We start from the raw sequence: 25,160 nt of genomic DNA on the forward strand, positions 1-25,160 counted from the left end.
AGGAGAGGATGAAGGTATATTTTTGTCTTTTGCAAGTAATATTATGGTGTCTTGGGCAGTTTAAAACATCATGTTCCCATCCAAGGCTAAAAAGAGGACTCAGATTCCATTCTTCCAACCAGTAATTAAGAGGCTGAAACTTCACTTCCAGTTTTCTTTTTGTTATTTTCTCTCCCCGTGCTCCACCCCCCTCCCAAAGCTGATGACTGAACCCAGGGCCTTGTGCTTGCTAGGCAAGCACTACACCACTGAGCTAAATCCCCAACCCGAACTTCCTAGTTTTCAAGATGATGATTGTGAAGGAGAGGTCTACCGTCAGTGGCTAGAAGTCTGCTAGGATGTGAAACTGTACAGCATAAAACAAGAGAAATATCGTCTTGGCCTACAGGCTAGTAGTCCAAAACCAAAGTGTCAGTGTGACTGAACCAACATAATTTATAATTGCCCCTCCCCTGTCATTTCAACATTAAAAAGAGTCCTTTAGGGCTAAGGACATGCCTCCCTGGGTAGAGTGTTTGCTGCAAAAACATGAGATTTGAGTTCAGATCCTCAAGACTCAGGTAAAAGCTAGGCATGGTGTGGCCCACGTCTGTAAAGACCGCACTGGGAGACAAAGGGAGGTAGATCCCTGGGGCTGGCTAGCCAGCTAGTGTAGCTAAAACGGTAAGTTCTGGTTCAATGAGGCACAGTGTCTCAAATAAATGAAGTGGGAAAGTGATTGAGAGAGGACAGTCTAGCATCAACCTCTGACATGTGCACTAGCAGGGGCAAGCACACATGTACACACACACACACACACACACACACACACACACACACACGCAACCTTAAAAAGTATCTTTATAAACCGCACTTTGTGAATTTAAGATTCTTTAAACTTGATTTTCTTTCCGTAGATCCCAGTGGGCAGAAGTGCACTTGTGAGCAAGGCCACAGCTTTTACAGTGTTGAACTTCATCTTTGGGCTGGAGACTGTAGCCCAGTGGGGAGCGCTTGACTGGCATCCACAAGAGTCCAGGGCTCTGTCGCCAATACTCCCAGAACAGGAAAACATATGACTCCATCACTGATTTCTCCAAGTACTTGCTAACCACTCAAAGTATGCTGTGTTGCCTCAAAATGTCGGTCCAATTTCTTTGGCTGTTGACTTTTTTCTTTTTACTTTAGTTCATTATGATCTGATGAAATCCAAGTTACTAGTTGTGTTTTCTTTGTGATCCATCTTGGAGAAAGTTCCAGAGGCCAGTAAGATGAGTGTGTACCCACAGCTTTTGGACAAGATGTTCTGAAGATGTCAGATAGCCATTTGACCTATGGTGTAGGCTAACCCTGACGCTCACTCATTAGTTTTTTTTTTTTTTTTTTTTTTTTGGTCTGGATAATCTGTTAATAAGAGTTGGGTATTATAATCTACTTCTGTAGTATCTAGTGCTATCTGTCCTTTTATGTCTGGTAGTATTGGTTTTATAAGATTGGATGGACCAGTGTTTGGACTTGTGTATTTACAATTAGATCTTCTTTTTATGTGAAAACAAATATTTATTATAGAGCATTAAAATGAAAACACTAGCCACTTTAAACAAACAAAAACTCCATGTTACTATAAATCTAGTAGCATGTAAATACCTCAGGAAAGACATGCTTGTTTCTTATTCATGTACACATTGTGGTGGTTTGAATGAAAATGGCCGCGGAGTCGTGTCCCGATCCAGGATGTCGAAGAACACGGTGTCATCAGTCCTCTTCCGGAAGAGGTGGATGTGGATGAATATGATGATAAGTCTGTGGATAAGGAGGATGGCAGCAATGGCCAGGCCGGGCCCGACAAGGGTGAGGTAGACTCATGCCTGCAAGGAAACGGGAGAGCTGCCCTCCACACCGCTCTGAAAGCTCGTCTTGAAGCTGCTTATCTCCTTTAAAGCTAATGATATTGAAAAGGCTGTTCAGTCTCTGAACAAGAATGGCGTGGACCTCCTAATGAAGTATTTATAAAGGCTTTGGGAACCCATCTGACAATAGCAGTGCTATGTTACTACATGGCATGAAAGGGCACTTGCTCCTGGAGGAGTAGGGTCCATTGTTCGTGTTTTGATTGCAAGAAAAACCGTGCAGTCCAGCTGGAACTGGAAACTGTTTGCAGGCATGGGAGATGCTGGTACAAAGACCAAGGCAACCAAATGGAACCTCTGCCCTGGGGATAGCATCTGTTTCCCTCAGCTTTGCCTTCTTGCTTCCTTTTTCATATCTATAAAGAAGAAAATTACATATCAGTTTCCTTTAATGAAAATTGAAGTAATGCGGGGAAAATTTTGTCTCAGTGGGGGTGTTTGATCCTTTCATAACCATGTCAATAATGTGTATCCCATTTTGTACTTTACATTCAAGTTTGATTGTGCAATTTCTAACTCTGCTGACTGGTTTGAGGGTTTTACTTTCTTTTTAACCAATACCGAGAGATGTGATCAAAGTTGAGGCCAATTTCCTAACTCACTGCTGGTCAGGAAGTGATCTTTATTTTTAAAAATGACTGGCAGCTAGTAACATTGCAAAACTTCCCTTATTTAAGCAAAATGTGTTTCCAGAGTGAGGAGGTGAGCCCCACTACCAGTTTCCAGCTTTCTTTCCTCTTGCCTCCAGATGATGAGTGTAAGTGTGCACTTCCTGTTATGTGTGCATGCAATTATCATGGCCTCTCAATCTCTTTGTGGTGACCAGGGTCCAGAGCAAGAAGTCTTGCTCTATATAAATGTATTTACACAATATAAGCGCTTCTTTGGCACAAACATCCCATTTCCTTCTGATAATAAGGCTGCCTGGGGAAACTATCCCAAGTCGGAGAATGGACTCCAGCAGCCTCTGAATGGATGGTTTCGTCAGAAATAAGTTAGCTGCCTTAGACATTTACGCAAGGGTTCACTGTAACACTTCATATGCTGGATGATGTCCTCAGTGTTCTTCAGGTAACGGGGATCTCAGAAAATGTGGTTCTGATCCAAATACATAGTGTGTGTTTCAGCTCAGTGTTTTATAAGAAAGAAAAATGCCACATAGTAAAAGAAAAGTGTTTACTTTGTTGGACAAACCAAATTGGTTCTCTTTTTAGCTTCTTTTTTTTTTTTTTTTTTTTTTTTTTTTGGAGCTGGGGACCGAACCCAGGGCCTTGCGCTTCCTAGGTAAGCGCTCTACCATTGAGCTAAATCCCCAGCCCCACCAAATTGGTTCTCAAAAAATGACCGGTGCCTGTAAAAAGTTATTACAAAGTAGTTCTGAAACCAATCACCTGAAATTTGTGTGGCCAAGAGGGAATCAGCCTGGCTTTCCCTAAGATGCCAATTCCAGAGTCTCTGATTGAGGTGAGAACCAGGACAGAAACTAAAAACTGCTGTTTTTGATACCTGCTTTTTGTTTTGTTCTGTTTTGCAAAATCATGATAAACTTCAGAAAATAAAATGTCAGTTTTGAAAAAAAAAAAAAAAAGGAAAGAAAGAAAATGGCCCCCATTCGGTCCCCAGCTCCGAAAAAAAGAAAAAAAGAAAAAAGAAAATGGCCCCCATAGAATCATAGGGAGTGGCACTATTAGGAGGTGTGGAGTGGGTGTGGCCGTGCTGGAGTGGGTGTGGCCATGTTGGACAAAGTATGTCACTGAGGGTGGGCTTTGAGGTTTCAAGTGCTCAAGCCAGGCTCAGGGTCTCTCTCTTCCTGCTGCCTGGGATCCAGATGTAGAACTCTTGGCTTCTCCAGCACCATGTCTGCCTGTGTGCCACCACGCTTCCTGCCATGACAATAATGGACCAAACCACTGAACTGTAAGCCAGTCCTAGTGTAATATTTCCCTTTGTAAGAGTTGTTATGGTCACAGTGTCTCTACACAGCAATAGAAACCCTAGCTAAGATACACATTATAAGTTATTTTAGCAAACATGGCTTGATATGATTTATAACTTGAATATACAGAATGTAAATACAAGAACAATCTAAGCGATAGCATTAATTTATAGGCTCCAACCCAAGCTCATGAACTGGGGAACTATATAATTTTTAAAAGTCTATGATAAGGGGCTGGGGATTTAGCTCAGGGGCTGGGGATTTAGCTCAGTGGTAGAGCGCTTACCTAGGAAGCGCAAGGCCCTGGGTTCGGTCCCCAGCTCCGGGGGGAAAAAAAAAAAAAAAGAACCAAAAGTCTATGATAGCAGTAGGTAGGCAAACCATGAAACTGCCCTTTAGATCATGATTGAAAAGCATTTATTAAACACATTGTAAGGAAATGGCAGGCAACAACCAGGGTACACCTGTAGAGAACAGTCCTAGTTGGCTGGTATGCACTTCTGGAAGGTTGGCATGAACGCCTATACCTTTCGGTTGTGGACCCTCTGACATGCAAACCTGAATTAGGAAAGTAAGGAGAGTTCCAGTTGAAGGGTATGTGTCAATAGGGTTTAGGGCTACCTAACACTCCAGTTTATAAGACCTATCACCTCTCTTGTGTAAATTCCTCATGAGAACCAGCTTCGTTTTCTGATGCTTTTATAGTGACTTTCCCTCTACGTGTGTGTGTGTGTGTGTGTGTGTGTGTGTGTGTGTGTGTGTGTATTATATTTGTAAAAGGTTAGTGAGAAGAAGAATCAGAAAAGGGAGTGGGTGACTTAAGGCAGGACGGGGGTTTATTTGGGAGAAAAGCTACAGAGGTGGTCTTTGTAAGACTCAAAGCTGCTAACTGACTAACAAGATGGGGTAGCTATAGGACAGAAGGGAGAGTCAAAAAAAATAAAGTTCAAAAGTTTCCTTTTTTGTCCTACAGTTGGCCGTTGCTAGGGATAGACACTGTGAATTAAATAATTCTGAGATCAAGTGATGTGCATTAATTTGTGTTATTTTTGTGGTGTTTTCTTGACCCTCTTTTGATTAACCATTCTGGTATTGTTTATTTCCTGTGATCTCTTGAGTGTGTTTATCGTTATCTTCAGATCAAAATATTCCTTCTGGTGTTTTATGTTATAAATGTATTTAATGTGTTTTTAATCATAGGAAGTTTTTATTTCTCCTTCAATTTTAATAACAGTTTTGCTGGGTATAATAGCCCCAAGGCTCAAGGTATAACAATGGTTAAAGAAACAACCAACTACTTTCTGGTTGTAGTTAAAGCCTACTCCACAAATTAAAATCCATGCCTGGTACAATTATAGATGTTGGGAGAGAGAGAGAGAGAGAGAGAGAGAGAGAGACAGAGACAGAGACAGAGAGACACAGAGAGACACAAGAGACAGAGACAGAGACGGACAGACAGAGGCAGAGAGACAGAGGCAGAGACAGAGAGACAGACAGATAGACACAGAGACAGAGACTGACAGAAAGACACACAGAGAGAGACACAAAAAGAGACAGAGAGACAGAGACAGACAGAGACAGAAAGAGACAGAGACACACAGAGAGACACACAGAGAGACTGCCATGTTTGTTTGTTTGAGGGCTATAAACCATGAGAGGCTAAGCATGGGCCAGGGTTTTTTTTTTTTGAATAATTATTCATTTCTATACAACAAAGAGTATAAACTACTATGAAGACACTATTGGGGTTGGGAATTTAGCTCAGTGGTAGAGCGCTTGCCTAGCAAGTGCAAGGCCCTGGGTTTGGTCCTCAGCTCCAAAAAAAAAAAAAAAAAAAAAAGACAAAATAACAAAGACACTGTCGGGATGAGTTCAAAATTGTGCTGTATTTGAAGTTGTCTTTGAATCACATTTTAAGGCATATCTTTTAATCACGAGGTTCTAAGAATGTTCTTGCTTTAATTAATTTTGATTCCATTTTTTTATTCTTTTTAACTGGCACTGTCACCTGCTTGACATGCTATTTTCCTGCTGTTCCCACCAGGGTCTCATATCTTCTTGCCATTTCTTCCTCTGACACATCAGGTTTGTTTGTTTGTTTGTTTGTTTGTTTGTTTGGTTCTTTTTTTCGGAGCTGGGGACCGAACCCAGGGCCTTGCACTTCCTAGGTAAGCGCTCTACCACTGAGCTAAATCCCCAGCCCCGACACATCAGGTTTTAGCTTCGTCTTCTTGTGCTTTTGCCTTAGTCACTGTTCTATCGCTGTGACGAGGCAGTGTGATCAAGGCAACTCTCAAAAAGGAAAGCACTGAATCGGGGCCTTGCTTACAGTTTCAGAGGCTTAGCCCACTATCATCATGGCACAGACGTGGTGGTATGTGTGGGGCTGGAGCATATGCTGAAGTTCTGATCCATAGGCCAAAAAGCAGCACTGGGCCTGGTTTGGACTTTTGAAATCTCAAAACCCAACCCCCAAGGACACACTTCTTTTATAAAGCCACACCTCCTTCAACAAGGTCACACCTCCTTCAACAAGGCCACACCTCCTTCAACAAGGCCACACCTCCTTCAACAAGGCCACACCTCCTTCAACAAAGCCACACCTCCTTCAACAAGGCCATACCTCCTTCGACAAGGCCACACCTACTTCGACAAGGTCACACTTCCTAATCCTTTCAATCCTTTCAAATAGTGCCATTCCCATGACTAAGCATTCAAATATGTAAGCCTGCGGGGTCCATTCTTATTTAAACCACCACAACTTCCTTCATGTGAGGAACTCTTTTCTCAGTTTCAGGATTAAATCCTCTGAATGGCATTTGTGCTAGTTCATCTGTGTCAATTTGACGAAAGCTGGAATCACTGGGAAGAGAGAACCTCGGCTAAGGAAGTACGAGCCTCTGAAGCATTTCTTTTTTTTTTTTTTTTTTAGATTTATTTTATTATATATAAGTACACTGTAGCTGTCTTCAGATACACCAGAAGAGGGCATCGGATCTCTTTACAGATGGTTGTGAGCCACCATGCGGTTGCTGGGAATTGAACTCATGACCTCTGGAAGAACAGTCGGGTGTTCTTAACCACTGAGCCATCTCTCCAGCCCAGCATTTCTTGATTGATGATTGATGTGGGAGGACTGAATTCACTGTGGGCAATATCATCCCTACACAGATAGTCCTGGGTGCTATAAGAGAGTAGACTGGGGGCTGGAGAGGCGGCTCAGTGGTTAAGAGCACTGACTGCTCTTCCAGGTCCTGAGTTCAAATCCCAGCAACCACATGGTGGCTCACAACCATCTGTAATGGGATCTGATGCCCTCTTCTGGTGAGTCTGAAGACAGCTAGTGTATTCATATGCATAAAATAAATAACTGAATCAGAGGGAGAGAGAGACAGACAGACAGACAGAGAGACAGAGAGACAGAGACAGAGAGACAGAGAGACAGAGACAGACAGACAGAGACAGACAGACAGAGAGACAGAGGCAGACAGACAGAGAGACAGAGGCAGACAGACAGAGAGAGACAGAGAGAGAGGTGGAGAGGTGATGGATTCATGGGGAGCAAGCAAAGAAGAAGCAGTACCACTTCAAGGACTCCCCATCAGTTCCTGCCTTGAGCCTTTGCCCTGACTTCCCTTCATGATGAACTGTAAGCTGTAAGGGTGAATAAACCCTTTCTTCTCCGGCTGGTGAATCAGCGTCTGCATCTGGACAAAGGGGTGGACCTTTGCCTTGTGGACCGCCACCTCTGTGGACTCTGACTTTTTACTGTGAAGGTGGAAGGAGCCAGTTTTTCTCCCCAGCTGTCTCCATGTTGCTCGGAAGAAGCAGGTCAAAGGGCAATGTGTGGGAACTGTTTCTCTCCTCCTGCCACATGGATCCCAGGGATCAAATTCTAGTTGTCAAGTTTGGTGGCAAGTCCCTTCGTTGGTGAGCCATTTGGCTGATCTGGAAGAAGAATTTCTGTGAAGTGGAAAGCTAGCAATGCCTAATAGAGTTGTGTACACTAGACAAGACTTTTTGCTTTCCTGCCAACTAGTGGATGGGGCCATATTTTCTCTAGATCCAATGAGGAAGCTATAATTTCTTGTTTTGAAAAGTTTTAAGTTGATATAAATGTTCATTGTACATAATGATGCGTTTCATTTTAATACATGTCTATAAAATGCATTTGGGTCATATGCACCCTCTTTACCCCTCTCCCTCCTGCTGATGGTCTCTTTTCTTATCTCAGATACACATGTACATAGGGTGCACTTGGGTCATACTCATCCTCATTACACTCCTGTCCCTCTACCACTGATCCCTTTTCTCACTACAGATAGTTCCCCTTGTATTTCCACATTGTGTTTGTGTGTGTATGTGAGTGTGTGTGTGTGTGTGTGTGTGTGTGTGCATGTGTGTGCATGTGCATACATGTGTGTATGCATGTGAGTGTGTGTACATGTGTATGTGTGTATGTGTATGTGTGTATGTGTGTGCATGTGTGTGCATGTGCATTCATGTGTGTGTATGCATGTGAGTGTGTGTACATGTGTATGTGTGTATGTATATGTATGTGTGCGTACATGTGTGTGTATGTGAGTGTGTGTACATGTGTATGTGTGTATGTGTGTATGTGTGTGCATGTGTGTGCATGTGCGTACATGTGTGTGTGTGTGTGTTGCATTCAGAAGCTGTGATTACATACATGTTCATAACCTGCAAAGGACCCGCCAACACTCCATCATAGAGGTAAGGGGCTCTCTGAGCATTTACAGACAGCTATTGATCGCTGGAGGAGGGAGAGAGGTTTTCTCCAGTGTTGTAACGCTGGTAAGAAGAAAGTGTTCCTCAACCCTACCCAACTCCATCCTCTGGCCTTTATATTCTTCCTTCATCTGTTCTTTGCTCTTACATGAACCTTGGAGGAGGTGGGATAACATGTACAGCTGAACATTTAACAGCATCTCTGTATCTACCTGTATGCCTATCTCATCTCTCACTGTCTCTGTCTCTCTGTCTCTCTGTCTGTCTCTGTATCTCTGTCTCTGTCTCTGTCTCTGTGTCTCTGACTCTCTGTCTCTGTCTCCCTCCCTGTCTGTCTCTGTCTCTGTCTTTCACTCTCTTGATGGATTTCACTATGTAACTGTGACCATCCTGGAATTTACTCTACACAGCAAGCTGGCCTCAAACTCACAGAGTTCTTCCTGCCTCTGCCTCCCAAGTGCTGAAAGTAAAGATCTGTACCCCCACCACCCAGCTCAACATTGTCTGATCACCAGAGCTTCGATTAGTTATGTCTCTACCATAACTACTTGTCACGGCAGAAGGAAGCTTCTATGACCAAAGGTGACCAAATAGAATTCTATAGGTAAAACATAAATAATCAGAAGGCAATTCGACTGGACATCCTGTCCATTTGGCAAAACAGCAGCAGATGCTTCTCCAGTAGAGCCTTTGACCTTCCTGGTCTCTGACTTCTGATCAAGTTTACTGTACCAGGCATGAGCTGAGTGGAACAGGCTTCAAATATGATCATAAAGTAGTTGGTCATCCCATAGTAATCATACCCCTGTTGAACCAGTGGACATATCTTGCCTACCAGGTCAGTAGTATGACATACAGGATTCATAACTGAGTAAGACTGTTGTTGAGAATTCTCCCCCACAGCCTACCTAGCGCCTTCTAACACTAGGCCAGCTAAGCCAGCAAGAAGGGAGAAGCAGCTCTTCTTTCCACCTGGGTCCAGAAGTCTGTGTCAGTCAAACAACAGGCGGGCTTCAGTAACAAAGACTTCTCACTTCTTTATGGTTTGTAACCACACAAATGTGTCTTGTATTCGAGCTATATTGTATCAAATATTGGCTAAGAGTATATTCTAATTGGTCTTTGCACCCTGATACACTGATAGAAAAAAAAAACCAACCTTATCTTTAAACTTACCAAGCAAGGAAACAGAAAGAGTAGTTGGTGAGGCAGGTGCTGTCTCTTTAAGCTTCAGCTTGGGGAATGCATATGTGCATGCTACTATCATATTTTTTTTTTTTGTCTAAGTCAAATCGTATAGCCTTGCTTGATCTTAAGAGTGTGGTGACAGGTATTTCCCCCAAGTGGACCACCAAATACGTATGGACATTTGTACCTACTCTGAGGTAATATGATGGGGTCTCCTTGTAGCCAATGTCTCCCATCATGTGCCTTTTAGGATTTCTTTGAATTTGTAATTGTTAACCATGATCATGATCGCCCACCTGATTGGATTTAGGATCACCATGGAAACGCATCTCCATGTGGGTCTATGAAGATGCTTCTGGGGGGGGGGCACCCCGAATGTGGGTGGTGCCATTTCATGGGCAAACTGACCACCACCAACTCATCTATTTCTGCTTCTGGATTTTAGATGTGACCTGTTCCTTTTGCATCGCTTGTCATACCTCTCCTGCCAGGATGGGCTGCATTCCTTAGGGCAGCCATCCCAGACAAGCCCTTCTTCCCTTAAGTTGCTTCCTGTTGAGTGTTTGATCACAGTAACTAATACAGAATTATAGTAGATGGTTCTTGTCAACCCCAAGAGATCTTCAGGGATGGGAATTGTTGGAGAGGAAAGGACGTAGCCACGACTCCCATATGTGTCCTTTGTGGAGCAAAAATATCTTTTTTTTTTTCTAAGACAAGGAGGGAACAAACTGGCCTCAGAACCTAGGGTAAGAATCATCGTTCAGAGTCATAGTCATTGATGTCTGATTCTAAGCACTCGGTTTGAACTCTTTTCACCCCATGCTTATTTCCTTTATCCACTTCAGTGATTTCCTAGATTAATTATTAACTCAATTAGAATTTGGTTTAAAATTTGACCTCAGGGTCAAAGATGTCCTATGATGGAAAGGGAGTGTAGCGGGCAGCAGCCTGAAGTCTGTGTGTCCACTTGATTCCTGGGACAGTGCCCACCTGGAGACTCACTTTGCTGTGGGCCTGTGACAGAATCCCTCAGCACTCCCCCCACCCCCAGAGCTATGCCTGCTCCTGCCCTCAGCTAACCATCCCTCAAAATTTGGGCCGGTAGGAATGCTTGGATCTTGTTTGGACCACATTTATTAAAGGAACATTCAGAGGGATGTCTTTAATTCTCCCTTTTTTTCCTGCATCCAGTCTGCAGGGCTGGTTGGTCTCAAAACACAGCTAGACAGTTCTATGTTCTCAGGCACCTCGGTTTCACAGAAACTCGGGGATTAGAACTGCCTCTCCTCCACAAATCACAAAACATCAAGAAGACAGAAGCTGTGACCCAAACCACTCCCTCTGCATCTTTCCGCTGCCCCATTGCAGTAGGGCCATGAGTGGGTAGGAAGGAAATGAGTTCTGTTGTTCCTTGCTTCCCCACCTTCCTGGTCATACTGGAGGCGGGGTGATTTTTCAACCTAGCAGATTAACATCTAGGGATTTTAAGTTCCCCAGTTCATGCGTAGGTGGTTACAAGGGACGTGCACACAGTCCAGTTCCTTCATTTGTTAGCTAGAGTACAGAATGTCACCCATCATCCTGTCACCCCAGCTATGGATGTACAGTTTCTACATGTAGTGTTCCCAAACCACCATCTTGATGTATGTGGGACAGAGGTTCTCCTCATCTATATTTACCACTAGAGTTCAGGTTTATCTGGGCTGTTTGCTCAGCACAGGGGGCAGAACTTACAACTCTAGTTGCAATTCTGGAGGGGAAGAAAAGAGGGAAGATTCGAGAGTTTCCTAATATACTGGTGTATACTGGTGTCTGTCTCAGATTTTTTTTTTTTTTTGGTTCTTTTTTTTTTCGGAGCTGGGGACCGAACCCAGGGCCTTGCGCTTCCTAGGTAAGCGCTCTACCACTGAGCTAAATCCCCAGGCCCATCAGATTTTTTTTTTTAAAGTCTGATTTGTCAGAGTGCTTGCCTAACCTCCACTAGGCCCTGTGACTTATTTCCAACACTGTGTAACTGGAGTGTGGTGATGTGTGCCTCTGATCCCAGCACTCATGAGGTAGAGACAGGAGGACCAGTAGTTCAAGGATATTCTTCCATACATAGGAAGTTCAAGGCCCAAGAAAAACAAGTTTACAGCCGGGTAAGCCAATGCATATCTGAAATGCCAGGAAGTAGGGAGATTGCAAGCTCGAGACTAGCTAGGGCTACATGGTGAGACACTGTCTCAATAACAAAATCGTCAAATTTGTAGGTTTTTTTCCTCTTCTAGGTCACCAGTAGTGTTAGGTTTCTCCAAAGACCAATTTAGCTTTATGAAGCTTGTTTCCCCAAGTTCTGCCTGTAGTATGTAAGTGTTGGGGAAAAAAACCTGTACAATGGTCTGCATGTGGAGTTCATAGGATAAGTTAATGAAGTCAGGTCTTTATTTCTTTTTTTTTCTTTTTCTTTTTCTTTTTTTCGGAGCTGGGGACCGAACCCAGGGCCTTGCGTTTGCTAGGCAAGTGCTCTACCACTGAGCTAAATCCCCAACCCCAGGTCTCTATTTCTAAACATGTGGTTTCCAGGGATTGAATTCAGTCATCAATCTTGGCATCGAGCACCCTTGTCCACTGATCCATCTCACTGGCCCCTTTCTATACGTTTTTTGATATATGGGTAAGGGACCGGACTAAAAAAATCCAAATCCTTAATATTACAGTCGAAGAGGAAATGCATGTTATCCTTCACCCCTGAAGAACAGAATGGGAGTAAGAGGAAGGAAGGGCTTTAGAAATCCCAGTAACTTTCACGTTCCCATTCGTGACTTAGCCGGAAACCCCATTCAATGGGAACGTCTCCATAGCAACTCATGCATCTCGTCTCAGGAACTTATCTGCTGGAGGGGAAACTCTCAGGTAGAGAGCCAGGCAACACAAAACAAGTAGTTAGTTACTTGAGTCAGTGCTTCATCAAATGTTAATTCTCTCCCTCTCCCTCTCCCTCTCCCTCTCCCTCTCCCTCTCCCTCTCCCTCTCCCTCTCCCTCTCCCTCTCCCTCTCCCTCTCCCTCTCCCTCTCCCTCTCCCTCTCCCTCTCCCTCTCCCCCTCCCCCTCCCCCTCTCCCTCTCCCTCCCTCTCCCTTCCTCTCCCTCTCCCTCCTCTCTACTTCTTTCTCCCTCTCCCTCTCCCTCCCCCTTCCTCTCCCTCTCCCTCCTCTCTACTTTTTTCTCCCTCTCCCTCTCCCTCCCTCTCCCTTCCTCTCCCTCTCCCTCCTCTCTACTTCTTTCTCCTTCTCCCTCTCCCCCTCTCTCTCTCATAAAATATTTTGATGCTAACATTACCATAAGAAAAATTTTGGTACGGGAAGAGGGTATATGTATAGCTGACAATTGTACAGGTGTTAGTGACCGTTCATTTCATCCTAACAAGGTAAAAGTCATAGTGACCTCAACTGAGGTGGCTTTTCTGACCAAAGTACAGTCCAATACAATCAGCCATGTTGCAACTCCTCCCCGGCATCGGACAAATGTCTAGACTTCTTCAACTTTGTCTCCTTGTCAAACTTAAAATGGGCTTCCTGTCGTTGGGAGTTCTAGCTCCCACCACAAGGCCATGCATGTGCCTGCTGTTAAGAAGAGCTAAGACAGGAAACGCAGCTTACATTCTCTTCAAGACACACCCGGAACATCGTGTGCACTGCTTCTGCTCCTATCTCATTCAAAACTTAATGACCCGGCCACGTGTAGCTGCAAAGAGGCTGGGAAACGTCATTAGCTTTCTGTTTCTGTTTCATTGTGACCAATGGAACTATGGGTAAGAAATGGTTTACTTCAGCTTCTACTTCTAGGTCACAATCTATCATCGAGGAAAATCAAGCAGAAACTGAAGCGGAAGTCATGGAAGAGCACTGCTTCTTGGCTTACTCAGAGGCTCGTGCTCAGCCTGTTTGCTTATATAACCCAAGTCCTCCTGCCAATGGGTGGCGCTATTCACAGTGGGCTGGGCCTTCTCGTATTAATCATCAGGGAGGACCTTCTGATCAAGGGGAGTCTTTAACTGAGGTTCCCTCATCCCAGACGTCTCTATGTTGTGCCACGTTGGCGATATGAGCTACCTAGAACACCAATGAGATGTGTTCTTCTGAAACACAGAGCTTTTATTACCGATGGAAAGAAGGGAAGAGTGGACGTAGGGCGCCATAGAAGTTTGTGTCATAAGGGTTTGTTTTCCATTGCTTAACATCTCATGCTTGATAATTCCCACATCTCGCCACACCTGAGTCTGGCCGGGATGCTCACATGAGTCTCCAAACCATGCCTTGCCTTTGTCTTAAGTTATGCTTTCCATCAGCAGAGATAACGCAGGGAGGAGAGGTGAGCTCTAGCTCAGTTTTGGAGGGAAGGGCATAGAGCGGGTGCTATGTGACAGCAGATGTATGTTGTGGAACTCCTCATATGGTGGCTTCCTGGGACAGCAGAGAGGGAGACAGGAAGCAAGGCTGGGCTCTCACCCTCAAAGGTTCAGCACCAGTTGACCTCCATAAGCAAGGCCCCAGCTCTTAAAGGTTCCAAACCCCAAGGCAGCACGGCTAGCTGGTGTTTGAACACAGGAGCCTGTGGAGGCTCCGAACAGCAACAGCCTTTTAGCATAATTTGTCAGACCTTCTTTTTTTTTGTGGTTCTTTTCTTGGGACCGAACCCAGGGCCTTGCGCTTCCTAGGTAAGCGCTCTACCACTGAGCTAAATCCCCAGCCCCTGTCAGACCTTCTTTATGTTATCAAAATAATTAAAACAATCCAAAGCTATTGAAGAGGATCCCCCAAAAGCTTTCCTAATGTAAACTGGTATCTCTCGATATTAATCATCTTAAAGACTAAAACCAAGAAAAGCTTAAATATTATTTATTAATTCTTTTATAAACAGCAAGATAAAATCCATTATATGTTAACACCAGACTGATGATATCATGCATGTAGCTTCTAGAAAATCCCACTCTACACTTGTGAAGGAGAGTAAAATAGTTTAAACATCTTAGTATTATATTAAAAAAATGTTATCATAATCCTATCTCCCATAATGAGTAATGGCAATAAAATTCAATTTAATGGGTCTGTAGAGATGGCTCAGGGGTTAAGAGCACTAACTAGCTCCTTTTTGGAGGACAGGGGTTTAAGTCCCAGCACCTATATGTAGCTCATAACCACCCGTCCAGGGAAATCCAACATATTCTTCTGGCCTCCCTGAGCAACAGTCACACACACGGTGCCCAGATAGATATACAGTAAAAATTAATTTTATACAAGTAAGACTGCTTTTATGGAAAGGGTGAGGGGCAAGGCAGGGTTTTGCTAGGTAAGTAAAACTGACCTCAGACTCACTGCGATCCTTCTGCCTCAGTCTCCTGAGTGCTGCTGGGCTTACAGGTGTGTACCACTACCCACAGCTCCTTAGTAAGATTTTAACATATTTTTTCTTTTTTTGAGATTCTGCTTAACTTTCCTTCCTGTCACGCCCCCACACGGAAAGGGAGAACATAGACAGGGGAAGTCTGGTTCGTACTTGGTCACCTAAAAGATTCAAAATGGCTGTCTGACCTTTGAAATTTTTTTCATAACACTTTCCGGCCTTTTCAGAAACGAAAACTGAGGGTTTAGGCTTCTTGTGAATCCCCTAAAATACTGTTAAGCATGAACATCTGACTTGACTCATCTGAAAGGAAATCTTACGCAAGAGATTGGACAAGAACGCTCTCGGGAGCCTGGGCATCAAAACCAGTTGCTTTTGGTACTAGTGGGAAAGGAGAGCACACAGGGATAGCCCAGTGCCCCACAAAGTGTGGTCAAGAGATTAGCATAGAAACACCACTCAGGACTTGTGAGAAATCCAAATTGTATATTACTGACTGAGAGACGGGCTGGCTCTGCAGTCTGTTTTCACAAGGCTTCCTGGTGATCTGGATTGGGGGACTCGGTTGGAGGGGACATTATCTGAGGATGCCCGGGATATCCAGTCTATAGTTAATCTTCTGTATAATCACCTTCTCTGTTTGCTTCTTTCTTCCTCCCTTCCGTAAACTTGAAAGCATTAGTTTCTTTTCAGTGTTTTCAAGTCCATACCCGCACCTCGTGTGTTCACCTGCAAGCATCAGATTAGTGTAGGCCAACCTGAGAGTACAGTGGACAGCAGTCCCAAAGAAACCAGCTCTTAGCGTGGCCTACCAGTAAAGCACCTGATTCACAGAGTTCATGTCCTGGGACTTCGTTTAGCCTTCCGCTCCAGGCACTGACCCTAGACAGAGGCTTCTGAATATTGAAGCCCCACAGACCCCACAGCTTCCCCACTTTGTCTTGATGTGATCCCTAAGTGGTTCTGCCACCTTGTCTGTTCTTCAGAACGTCAAAATCGAAGCTTCAGTGGAAAGGGGGTTTCCTTCTAAAAACATGGAGTCCTCATTGTCAGCCCAGAGTTTTAAAAAACTGATCAGTAAGTGATGAAATCACAAGAACCAGTTAGGCAAACAGAGGTTGAGAAAGGAGCCAGCCATACATGTGCCTAGGATGACCTTGTGAGAGCAGAAAGGAAGAAGAAAAGTGGATGGGTGGAGGTGGGTGGACCCAGGGGAGGAGGAAGGAGGAAGAGAAAGAGGAAGAGGAGGAAGACGAGGAGGGAGTATTTACATTAGTGCTGGGCTCTCCAAAAGAAGTCAACATAAAGCAACTTTTCTATATTGTGTGTTCCACGAAAAGTGACCACACCATCGCAGCTCCCATCAACACATGTACACAAAACAAAACACACAGGGCACCGTTGGGCCCTCCCTCCCGTTAAAGCTTTAGAACTGCTGCACTGAAATGGTCAGATCCTATTCTTCAATGGAAAGTTCGGTTTAGTGATGAAGTTGCTATTTCCCGATGTGCCATTGTGTCTCGGGACTTCATAACTTTCCAGGACCCGAGGGATCAAAAGGAGACAGGCACCCGTCGAGTGCACGTTTGACCCCTCAGGTGTTTCTTGAGCTTCATGAGTCCCATCATCTTCCCTTGGGCTCCAACTGTTCTAGCTTGCTAGATGGTTCTTCTGCTCTTCCTCCTGGAAGAAGATTAACCCCGTCAGAGCATGCCATGGTATACTAAGAACCATACGGTCCCCACCCAGACCCGTGTGAACTGAACAGTCCCTTTGAACCCTAATGGAGATTCTTCTAACTTTGAATTCTACCCCAGAATCTTGTTACTTTCCTACCTAACGAAAACCAGCCTCAAGGCTTTTGCGTTCCTCCAGAGGCCTAGAACTGGCTGTCCACTCAGCCTCTGCTCTGTGCATCGGTAAGCCAACCCAGTCATCTCACAGGGCAGCTAACTCCAGGCTTGACCGTAGAGATGTAGAGGCTGATTGGGTGTGAGCAAGTGGATGTCATACTGGGCCGTGCTTGTGGCTAACCTCCAGGGGGTGTGTTGCTTGAGACCCCCACTTTATATTTCATGGTAGGATCTAGTGGTCGCAGAGGCTCTCTACCTGAGAAACCCAGGGCCCCTCTCTGAGTTGCCCCTCTTCCGTACTCCCCATTTTTATACAGCTTACCAACCATACTAATCTGCTCAGTTCTTTTCTGTACCCCTTGGTTTGTTTCCTCCATTCAGCCAGATCCACAGATCCACAATATCACAATCACCAACTTCTATGTAGATTTATTCCATCGGGATGCAATCAAATGGCTGGCACATTGCCCATGGTAAACCTGGTCTCTATGTGGTGTGCAGATCACCCAGAAGCCCGGGGTTGCTGTTTCTCTTCTAGGTGAGGTGATCTGAGGGACTGTCCCCATTGGTGTCTTGTCCCAGCTCCTCAATGTGACCTCATCTTCCACGACAGTGTTTGTGTCCATGTGGGCAGTGTAGCCTCGTTGTGGCCATGGTTCCCATTCATTTTACATCCTACAACCCAACTTTCTCCCAGACATCACTACTCGGTTTCACACCTCCATAGTCACCCCAGCTTCCTCTTCCAGAAGCTGTTTCCTGCCTTGTTTTACCTGACACTTCAGAGGCACAATAAGCTGTCTTTGGATCCCACATAGATTAAAAGTCCTTTCTGTTTACATATCTTCATCTGAAACTTTTAACAAATCTCCCTCCCTTCCTTTCTCCCTTTCTCCCTCCGAATCTCCCTTTCTTATTTTTCCTCTATACTTAGGATTGAACCCAGGCCAGAGAAAACATCCTACTACTGACACATAAAACCCAACGATCTGACAGGGGGAAGAAAGATGTCTCAGAGAGGTAAAGGAGTTTGGTACCAAGCCTGGTGACTGAAGGAGAGAACCGACTCTCAGAAGTTGCCCTCTGACTTCCAGATGCATGCAAGTGTCCTAATCCCACCCAAAAATCAACGTTAAGAAACAGAAAAAGGAGAGAAAAGGATTAACAAAACAGTTCAAAGGGCTGGGTTGTAGCTGAGTAGAACACGTGTCTAGCATGCTTAAGGCCTCAGATTCAATTCCCAGGACTAAAATTTAAAGCAAAACAAAATTTCCAAGAGTGTAACCAACGTGAGCCGGCCCGTTCACACCCCTAACTCCTAGCAAGTGTTCCAAAACAGCCAGACCACCTCTGGCAAGGACCAAAATTTCCAGAATCCAGAGGTAGGATTTCCAATTGGCCACAAGAGAGCAGCACTACATGACATAGCTCTAGAAAGTAGACTTTATATATAATCTTACTTTTAATTATGCGTCCAGATGCGTATGTGTGCAAATGTGAACACAGGTACCTATGTGTCTGCAACATGGTCTTGTTAGGCTGGACTCCTTGGGGCTGGGATTTCAGAAGCGTTTTGTTTTGTTTTCTCGGGTGAGAGACCAAAGGGGTCCTTTTGAGATTATATTTCAGTCTCCCTGATGACCCTGGTACGGGGAGGTTCAGGTGAAACCCACACAATCTTAGACAGTTCCCGACTTCACACTGTAAGGTCTAAGCTCTCATCGCTCACGAAGAGCCCCGTCCTCTGTTTCTGGGTGTTTGCAGCTTCAAGATGCCAAGCGGAAAGGTCTGTGCTTGGTAGATGCTCAGCCTGAGAGGAAGATGGTCTCACAAGTACTGAGGGCCTAGACTGACAGGGATGTTACATCATGTTTCATCTCCCAGAACTCTAAAAGAACACCTTAAGGAAGCGGGTAGATGGTCAGGCTATGAGTAATTCTTAGTTCAGCAGCTATGGGGCATCCTCATTTGGACCTCAACGACTTCTTCTTGCTTCGCTTGAGGAAAATGAGGAGTAGGCCGCATGAGCAGCACAAGAGTGGAAGAAATGGATTCCTACCCACCCACCTGCCCCATGACTGTGCTATTAAAGATTTAAGAGCATCAGGGCTGGCCAGAACCCGCTCTGACAGGAGGGGCACACCCTTGACATCTGGCACTGTGATGCTTTGGTGTTAATTGCCAATTTAACGCAACCTAAAGTTACTGGAAGGGAATCTCACTGGGGGGTGACCTGGGTTAGGTTGTCTGGGGATGTGTCTGCTGGCAGTGTCTTCATTACTGCAACTGATGTGGGAAGACCCGGTCTAAACGGGTTGGGGTCCTAGACTGTACGGAAAGAGGAAGTGAGCTGGCGTAAGTGTGTTTTCTTGCTTGCTTATTCAGCGCTCCCTGCTATTGACTGAGGGTGAGATGGGAGGAACAGCTTCGGTTGCGGCCACCTTAGCTACCACACAAGAACGGACTGCATCCCGGATGCGGGAGTCACATGAACCCCTTCCCTCTTAGGTTGCTTCTGTTGGGGCGTTTTTATCATATCCACAGGAAACAACACGAAGACAGAACATCTCGCACAGTTGACTCTAACGAGGATGGATTTGGCTTTTCTCAAGATGGTTTTACATTCCTAACTCTATTTTTGTCTTTAAATAGTGTGTTTAGCTTTTGTTTTGTTTTGTTTCCTTTTGTTTGTTTGTTTGTTTTGGTATGAGAGCTCATGTAACCCAGGATGACCTTGAATTTTGGATTTCCCTGCTTCTGCCTCCTGAGTACTAGGATTAGAGGTGTATGCCGCTGTACCTGGTGTCTTATGGTGCTGAGATCCAGCCTGGGCTTGGTGAGCAGGACTCACTGTACCAACTGAACTACATCCCTCGGCACGTTATGGATCCGTTTAATTTTGAGACAGGTCTCACTATGTAGCTGAAGCCGGCATGCGATTTTCTATGCAGCCCGACTGCTCTCAAACTCAAACTCATGATCTCCCTGCCTTCAGCTCTTGAGTGCTGATAGCAATGTACTGCCGTGCACGGCCCTCCCGCAACCCCCATTGTATGTGTGAGTGTGTGCTCGTGTGTGTGTGTGTGTGTGTGCACGCATGCGTGTGTGCAGGTGCATGTGTATGCATGTGTACATGCATGTGTGTGTGTGCGTGTGTGTGTGAGGATGTGTGTGTGCGCGCGCACGTGTGTGCACATGTGTGTGTGTATGTGTGCAGGTGCATGTGTATGCATGTGCACATGCATGTGTGAGTGTGTGTGTGCACATGTGTATGTTTGTGCACGTGTGTGAGTGTGTGCATGTGTGCATGTGTGCGTGTGCACGTGTGTGTGTGTGTAAGTACATGTGCTCACCTAGATTTCTAGTTTCTATCTCACACAAAACTCTACTCAGTCATGGCTTGAAAATGCGTTTATCCTTAAGAAGACATTATATGAGCCATGGTAGATATCACTGACCAAGATACTTAGGGCCTAAAAATCGAGGGCACTCCAAGACAGGCAGACACACAGACACAGCCAGAATACAGAGCCTCCCCTGCTCTTGCTAGCAGGGGCCTTTCTCTGTATTTAATGCTAAATGCTAAGAACTGTTTTTAAAGCCTTGTGGATGCCCAGCAACCTCCACCCATGTCATCAAGACTGGTGTAGCCACGGTCCTGTCTCCCCTCTCCGTCCCTTCTACCCATGCTGATTTCTAGCAGAGAAGTGGCAGAGTTGGAGGGAGGGTGGGGTGGCATGGTCTGTTCCAGCATCATTGGTAAACCCTGGTGGATGGGCTGCAAGGTTGAAAATATCTAAACAGGATTAAAACTCTTCTATCTGCACATTCGGATAGTCTATGTTTTCCTAATCTCTGAACAGCACAGATCTCTGAGAGCAGGGCTGATGTTTGCTCATGTAACCCACACAGTACTGGGCACGCATATTCAGTAAGAGTACGTGTGCCGTGGAGCAAATGTATGTGGAGGCTAGAGGCTAACTAGAGCATTGTTCCTTGGGATTCTGTTCTCATTAGAGTCTCCTAATGAACTGGGCGTTCACCAGATTCGCTAGGCTGGCTGGCCTGAGAGTAGAACAGAATCCACCTCTGCCTGCCCCTGACCGCTCTGGAATTATAGAATTATAGGTAAACGCCATCACATTTAGTTTGTTTAAACAAAGCTTTTAGGGATTGAACGTAAGTCTCATGCTTGCATGGAAGCCATCTTCCCTCCTGTCGGCTAAGGTCAAGTTCTAAGTAATGTTCACGCTGCCACGTCAGGGACTGACGTCGGGGCTCTAGGTCTTCCCAGGGTTGGACTTACCATCTATGTTGCCAGGTGAACCCACTCAGGAGGAGGATGCTGAGGAGCAGGAAGATGCAGCTGGCCACTGTCAAGAGAGAGGGAGTTCAGGTTGGGGCTATGCTTTGAGGAGGTGCAGGCGGTGGGGAGGTGTGGGGAGGGGAGGGGCTGCTGGATCCATAGCTCAGGTGAGAAAATTCTCTAGGTGACCAAGGACCTCCCAAACAGCAGAGGCCTATGGTTTCAGTTTCTTCATCTTTCTTTCCTCCTCTCCCTGGGCACCCCTTAAAGGAGGCTGGTGTTTGTCCTCCGGACAGAACAGCTCAACCTGAGGAAGGCCCAGAGGACAGTCCTCGCTAACTGCATCTCTCATGAAGGAAACATTGAAACAAGATCCTAAACACGCTGATATCCCCTGGAAGTGCTCGCACTTCCCAAAGGCCGACTCTCGAAGCTTCCAGAACCCGCCATTTATTCATCGGTCCAGGAAGGTGGAGCTCCGAGGCCTGTTTTTGCCCCTCCTACCAGGGATAACTGAAGTGCTTATGGACAATATTTTTTCTCTCCTTTGGTCCCTGTTGTGTCCCTCACTAAAGTTGAGGGGTGTGGGTTGTTCTTGAAGATGTATGTGAGAGGAACTGGTTCAGGGCGATTTAAGGTTTAGCTCTTGGTTTATGCTGATTGGCAGGTTCTAGAATCACATCAGAGATAAAACTCTGGGCACGTCCGTGAGAGGGTATCCAGATTAGGTTAAATGGAGGTAGGAAGGCCTGCTCTAAAAGTGGGGCCCCATCCCCTGGGCTCCCTAAAAAGAAGAGTGAACTGAACACAAGCTTTTATCTTTCTCTTCTTAAAATTGTTTTTTATTTTTATTTTTTATTAAATCAGGATCCCACTGTGCCAGTCTGGCTGTCCTGGAATTCACTGTGCAGACCAGGCTGGCCTCTGCCTTCCAAGTACTGGGATTAGAGGCGGACACCAGGATGGCTAGCTTGTCTCTGTTTCTTTTCTTTTCTTTTTTTAATGGATTTTTAAAAAAGATTTATTTTTATTTTACATGCATGGGTATTTCACCTACATGTGTAGCTGTGCATCATGCATGTGCTTGGTGCTTTTGTAGGCAAGGAGGGGGCATTAGGTCGCCCTGGAGCTGGAGTTACAGGTGGCTGTGAGCTACTATTTAAGTGCTGAGAATCAAACTAAGGTCCTTTGGGAGAGCATCCAGTACTCTTAACCACCGAGCCAGCTCTCCAGCCCTTACTGGATTTTTAAAAAGATTTACTTATTTATATGAGTACACTGTAGCTGTCTGTCTTCAGACACACCAGAAAAGGGCACTGGATCCCATTTACAGATGGTTGTGAGCCACCATGTGGTTGCTGGGATTTGAACTCAGGACCTCTGGAAGAGCAGCCAGTGCTCTTAACCACTGAGCCATCTCTCCAGCCCCTCTTCTCTGTTTCTTAACCACAGATGCTCTGTGACCAGCTGCTCAGTCTCCTGCTGACATGGGTTCCCCGTCGTGTTGGACTGAATTCCAGAACTGTGAATCAGAACAAACCCTCCTTTCCTTCGGTTTGTTGATCAGATGTTTGGTCACAGCAATGCAAAAGGTAGCTGGTGCGACTCCCGTCGTACTACAGCTGACCCATGGGATTGTGAGCAACAATAGCCATTAAAGTCATCTTCTCCCCTTAGAAACATCAGTGAAAGAAGGGCCATTTCAACCAGCCAAGCTACCATCTCTTGGCATGTAGCACCACTTGTCCATGAACAAAACGATCTGACCCACCTGCTACCTGATACTCCTTTGTGAACACGAATGTCTCCATAGTTGTAGTTGCTTCTGTGAGTTGTGAGAAGTCTGTGGAAAAGAGAGATGAGGGGACACTTAGTTTATGGTAAGCGTAGGACTGCATGAGGCTGGGAGAGGAAGAGCTTCTCACTAGGTTGGGGGAAGGGATGTGAGGGGCCAGGAGAGCAGAGTCTGTCTGGAGACCTCAACCTCTGTCCTGTGGTTTCTCCTTCTTCAGATTGTTCGTGTGTGTGTGTGTGTGTGTGTGTGTGTGTGTGTGTGTGTACACATGTGTCTGCAAGTGCCCATGCACATGTGTCTATGGAGGTCAGAGGTCAACATCAGATGCCTTTCTTAATTGATTACCTTATTTTTTGACATCTCTTACAGAACCTGGAGCTCATTGGCTCAGCTACACTAGCTGATGGCCAGCAAGCTTTGGAGATCATCACATCTCTGCCTCCCCAGTGCTAGGAGTATAGGTGATAACTGCCTTACGTAGCTTTTTTAAAAAACTGAGTATGGTTTTTCAGAGATCAATCTCAGGTCCTCAAGCGTTGCACGACAAGCACCTTACCAACTAAGCCATCTTCCCTGACTGACTGGGGCTGATTGCTATGGTCAAATTCTGGCTTTGGAGAAGAAGGAAGAGACGAGGGTTGTCTTCCCCTCCTCTTCGCATTCATCGCCTTAGAGGCTTGCATAGCCACTGTCTGCCGTTGCCTGATGGCCAAATATCTGTTTGGGGAAGTTTGCTCCATACCTGTGTTGGGGGTGGGACAGGAAGCCTCACTCTCTGGGAAAGAATTTCTGCTTCCTTGAGATTCTTCACTAGCTGCAGAAGAAAGAAAGCAATTATTTGGAGCCAAAGATGGTGATGGGGAATTCTAATGCCTTCCTCCACCCACCCTCTGGGGCTCCTGGCTCTAGTTATACCTGTTAAGGCATGGCACCTTTTTGGGGCATGTCTCTGGGATACAGTTCCATATCAGGGATACTAAAAGCAGTTAAGGAGCCATAGAAAAGCACGTAAATGGGAATTCTAAGCTGGATAGTGACTGTCTATGGAACTGTGGACAAGTCTTTCTCTTTAGGCTTTGTACTCAGCCCCGAATTCCACCCTTGACTTGGAAATGTGTCAGAATAACACACACACACACACACACACACACACACACACACACAGAGAGAGAGAGAGAGAGAGAGAGAGAGAGAGAAAGAGAGAGAGACAGAGACAGAGAGAGACAGAGACAGAGAAAGGGAGAAAGGGAGAAAGGGAGAAAGGAAGAGAGCGCAACCACCACCACCAAATGGAGACAAATGGAATTTTGACAGTTTCTTTTGTGATCCGTGACCCAGTGTGCTGGCTAGTTTTTACATCAACGTGACATAGGCTAGAGTCATTGAAGAAGAGGGAACTTGAGTTGAGAAAATGCTATCATAACACTGAGCTGTAGGCAAGCGTGTGGGGCATTTTCTTAATAAGTGATTGCTGTGGGAGGGCTCAGCCCACTGTGGGTGGGGCCATCCTTGGGCTGCTGGTCCTGGGTTCTGTAAGAAAGCAGGGTGAGCAAATCATGAGGAGCAAGCCAATAAGCAGCACCCCCCCCCCCATGGCCCAGGTATCGATTCCTGCCTCCAGGCTCCTGTCCTGTTTCCTGACTTCCTTCCATCACAAATAACAATGTGTAAATGTAAGCCAAATAAACCCTTTCCTCCCCAAGTTGCTTTTGATTATGGCGTTTCCTCACAGCAATAGTGACCCTAAGTCAGACACCCAGGGTCTTGCCATTCCGTGTCTTTCAAGGAAGATTATTGGCATGCCCTGGCCATGGGGGTGGCTCACTGGAGGCAAATTCTGAGAAGCAATGCGCATCCTGAGAGAACCATGGAGGGAGTCCTGAAATATGACAGATGGCAGTAAGCAAAGAAACTAGGAAAATTCATAGGAGAGAATATGGGTAGCTTTTGTATATGGGTAGCTTATTGAAGGAGTAAGATTTCAAACAAAAATGGTTGAAGACCTCAACACAGGCAGGTTGTATGTGATCAGGACTGGGTATGGGAAAACACAGGCT

The 25,160-nt window shown here is 45.4% G+C and overlaps 1 protein-coding gene and 1 pseudogene across 2 annotated transcripts in view; one reads left to right on the forward strand and one right to left on the reverse strand.

The window, feature by feature from the left end:
* The first annotated feature begins 1,597 nt into the window (after nucleotides 1-1,597).
* Arpc5l-ps2 (actin related protein 2/3 complex, subunit 5-like, pseudogene 2) lies at nucleotides 1,598-2,358 on the forward strand (annotated as a pseudogene).
* Nucleotides 2,359-14,628: 12,270 nt separating this feature from the next.
* The window catches only part of Il2ra (interleukin 2 receptor subunit alpha), a 48,674-nt gene continuing 38,142 nt past the window's right edge, over nucleotides 14,629-25,160 (reverse strand). The window contains exons 3-6 of one of the 2 annotated variants that reach the window (XM_039095399.2): nucleotides 23,846-23,917; nucleotides 23,080-23,151; nucleotides 21,309-21,375; nucleotides 14,629-16,832 (exon numbers count right to left, since the gene is read on the reverse strand). In XM_039095399.2, the coding sequence (XP_038951327.1) occupies nucleotides 16,808-16,832; nucleotides 21,309-21,375; nucleotides 23,080-23,151; nucleotides 23,846-23,917 (236 nt within the window). In that variant the 3' untranslated portion in view covers nucleotides 14,629-16,807. The remainder of the gene's footprint in view (nucleotides 16,833-21,308; nucleotides 21,376-23,079; nucleotides 23,152-23,845; nucleotides 23,918-25,160) is intronic. The other variant, NM_013163.2, reaches the window with a different exon arrangement.

The sequence above is a fragment of the Rattus norvegicus genome, chromosome 17 (genome assembly GCF_036323735.1).
Source record: "Rattus norvegicus strain BN/NHsdMcwi chromosome 17, GRCr8, whole genome shotgun sequence".
NCBI lineage: Eukaryota > Metazoa > Chordata > Mammalia > Rodentia > Muridae > Rattus > Rattus norvegicus.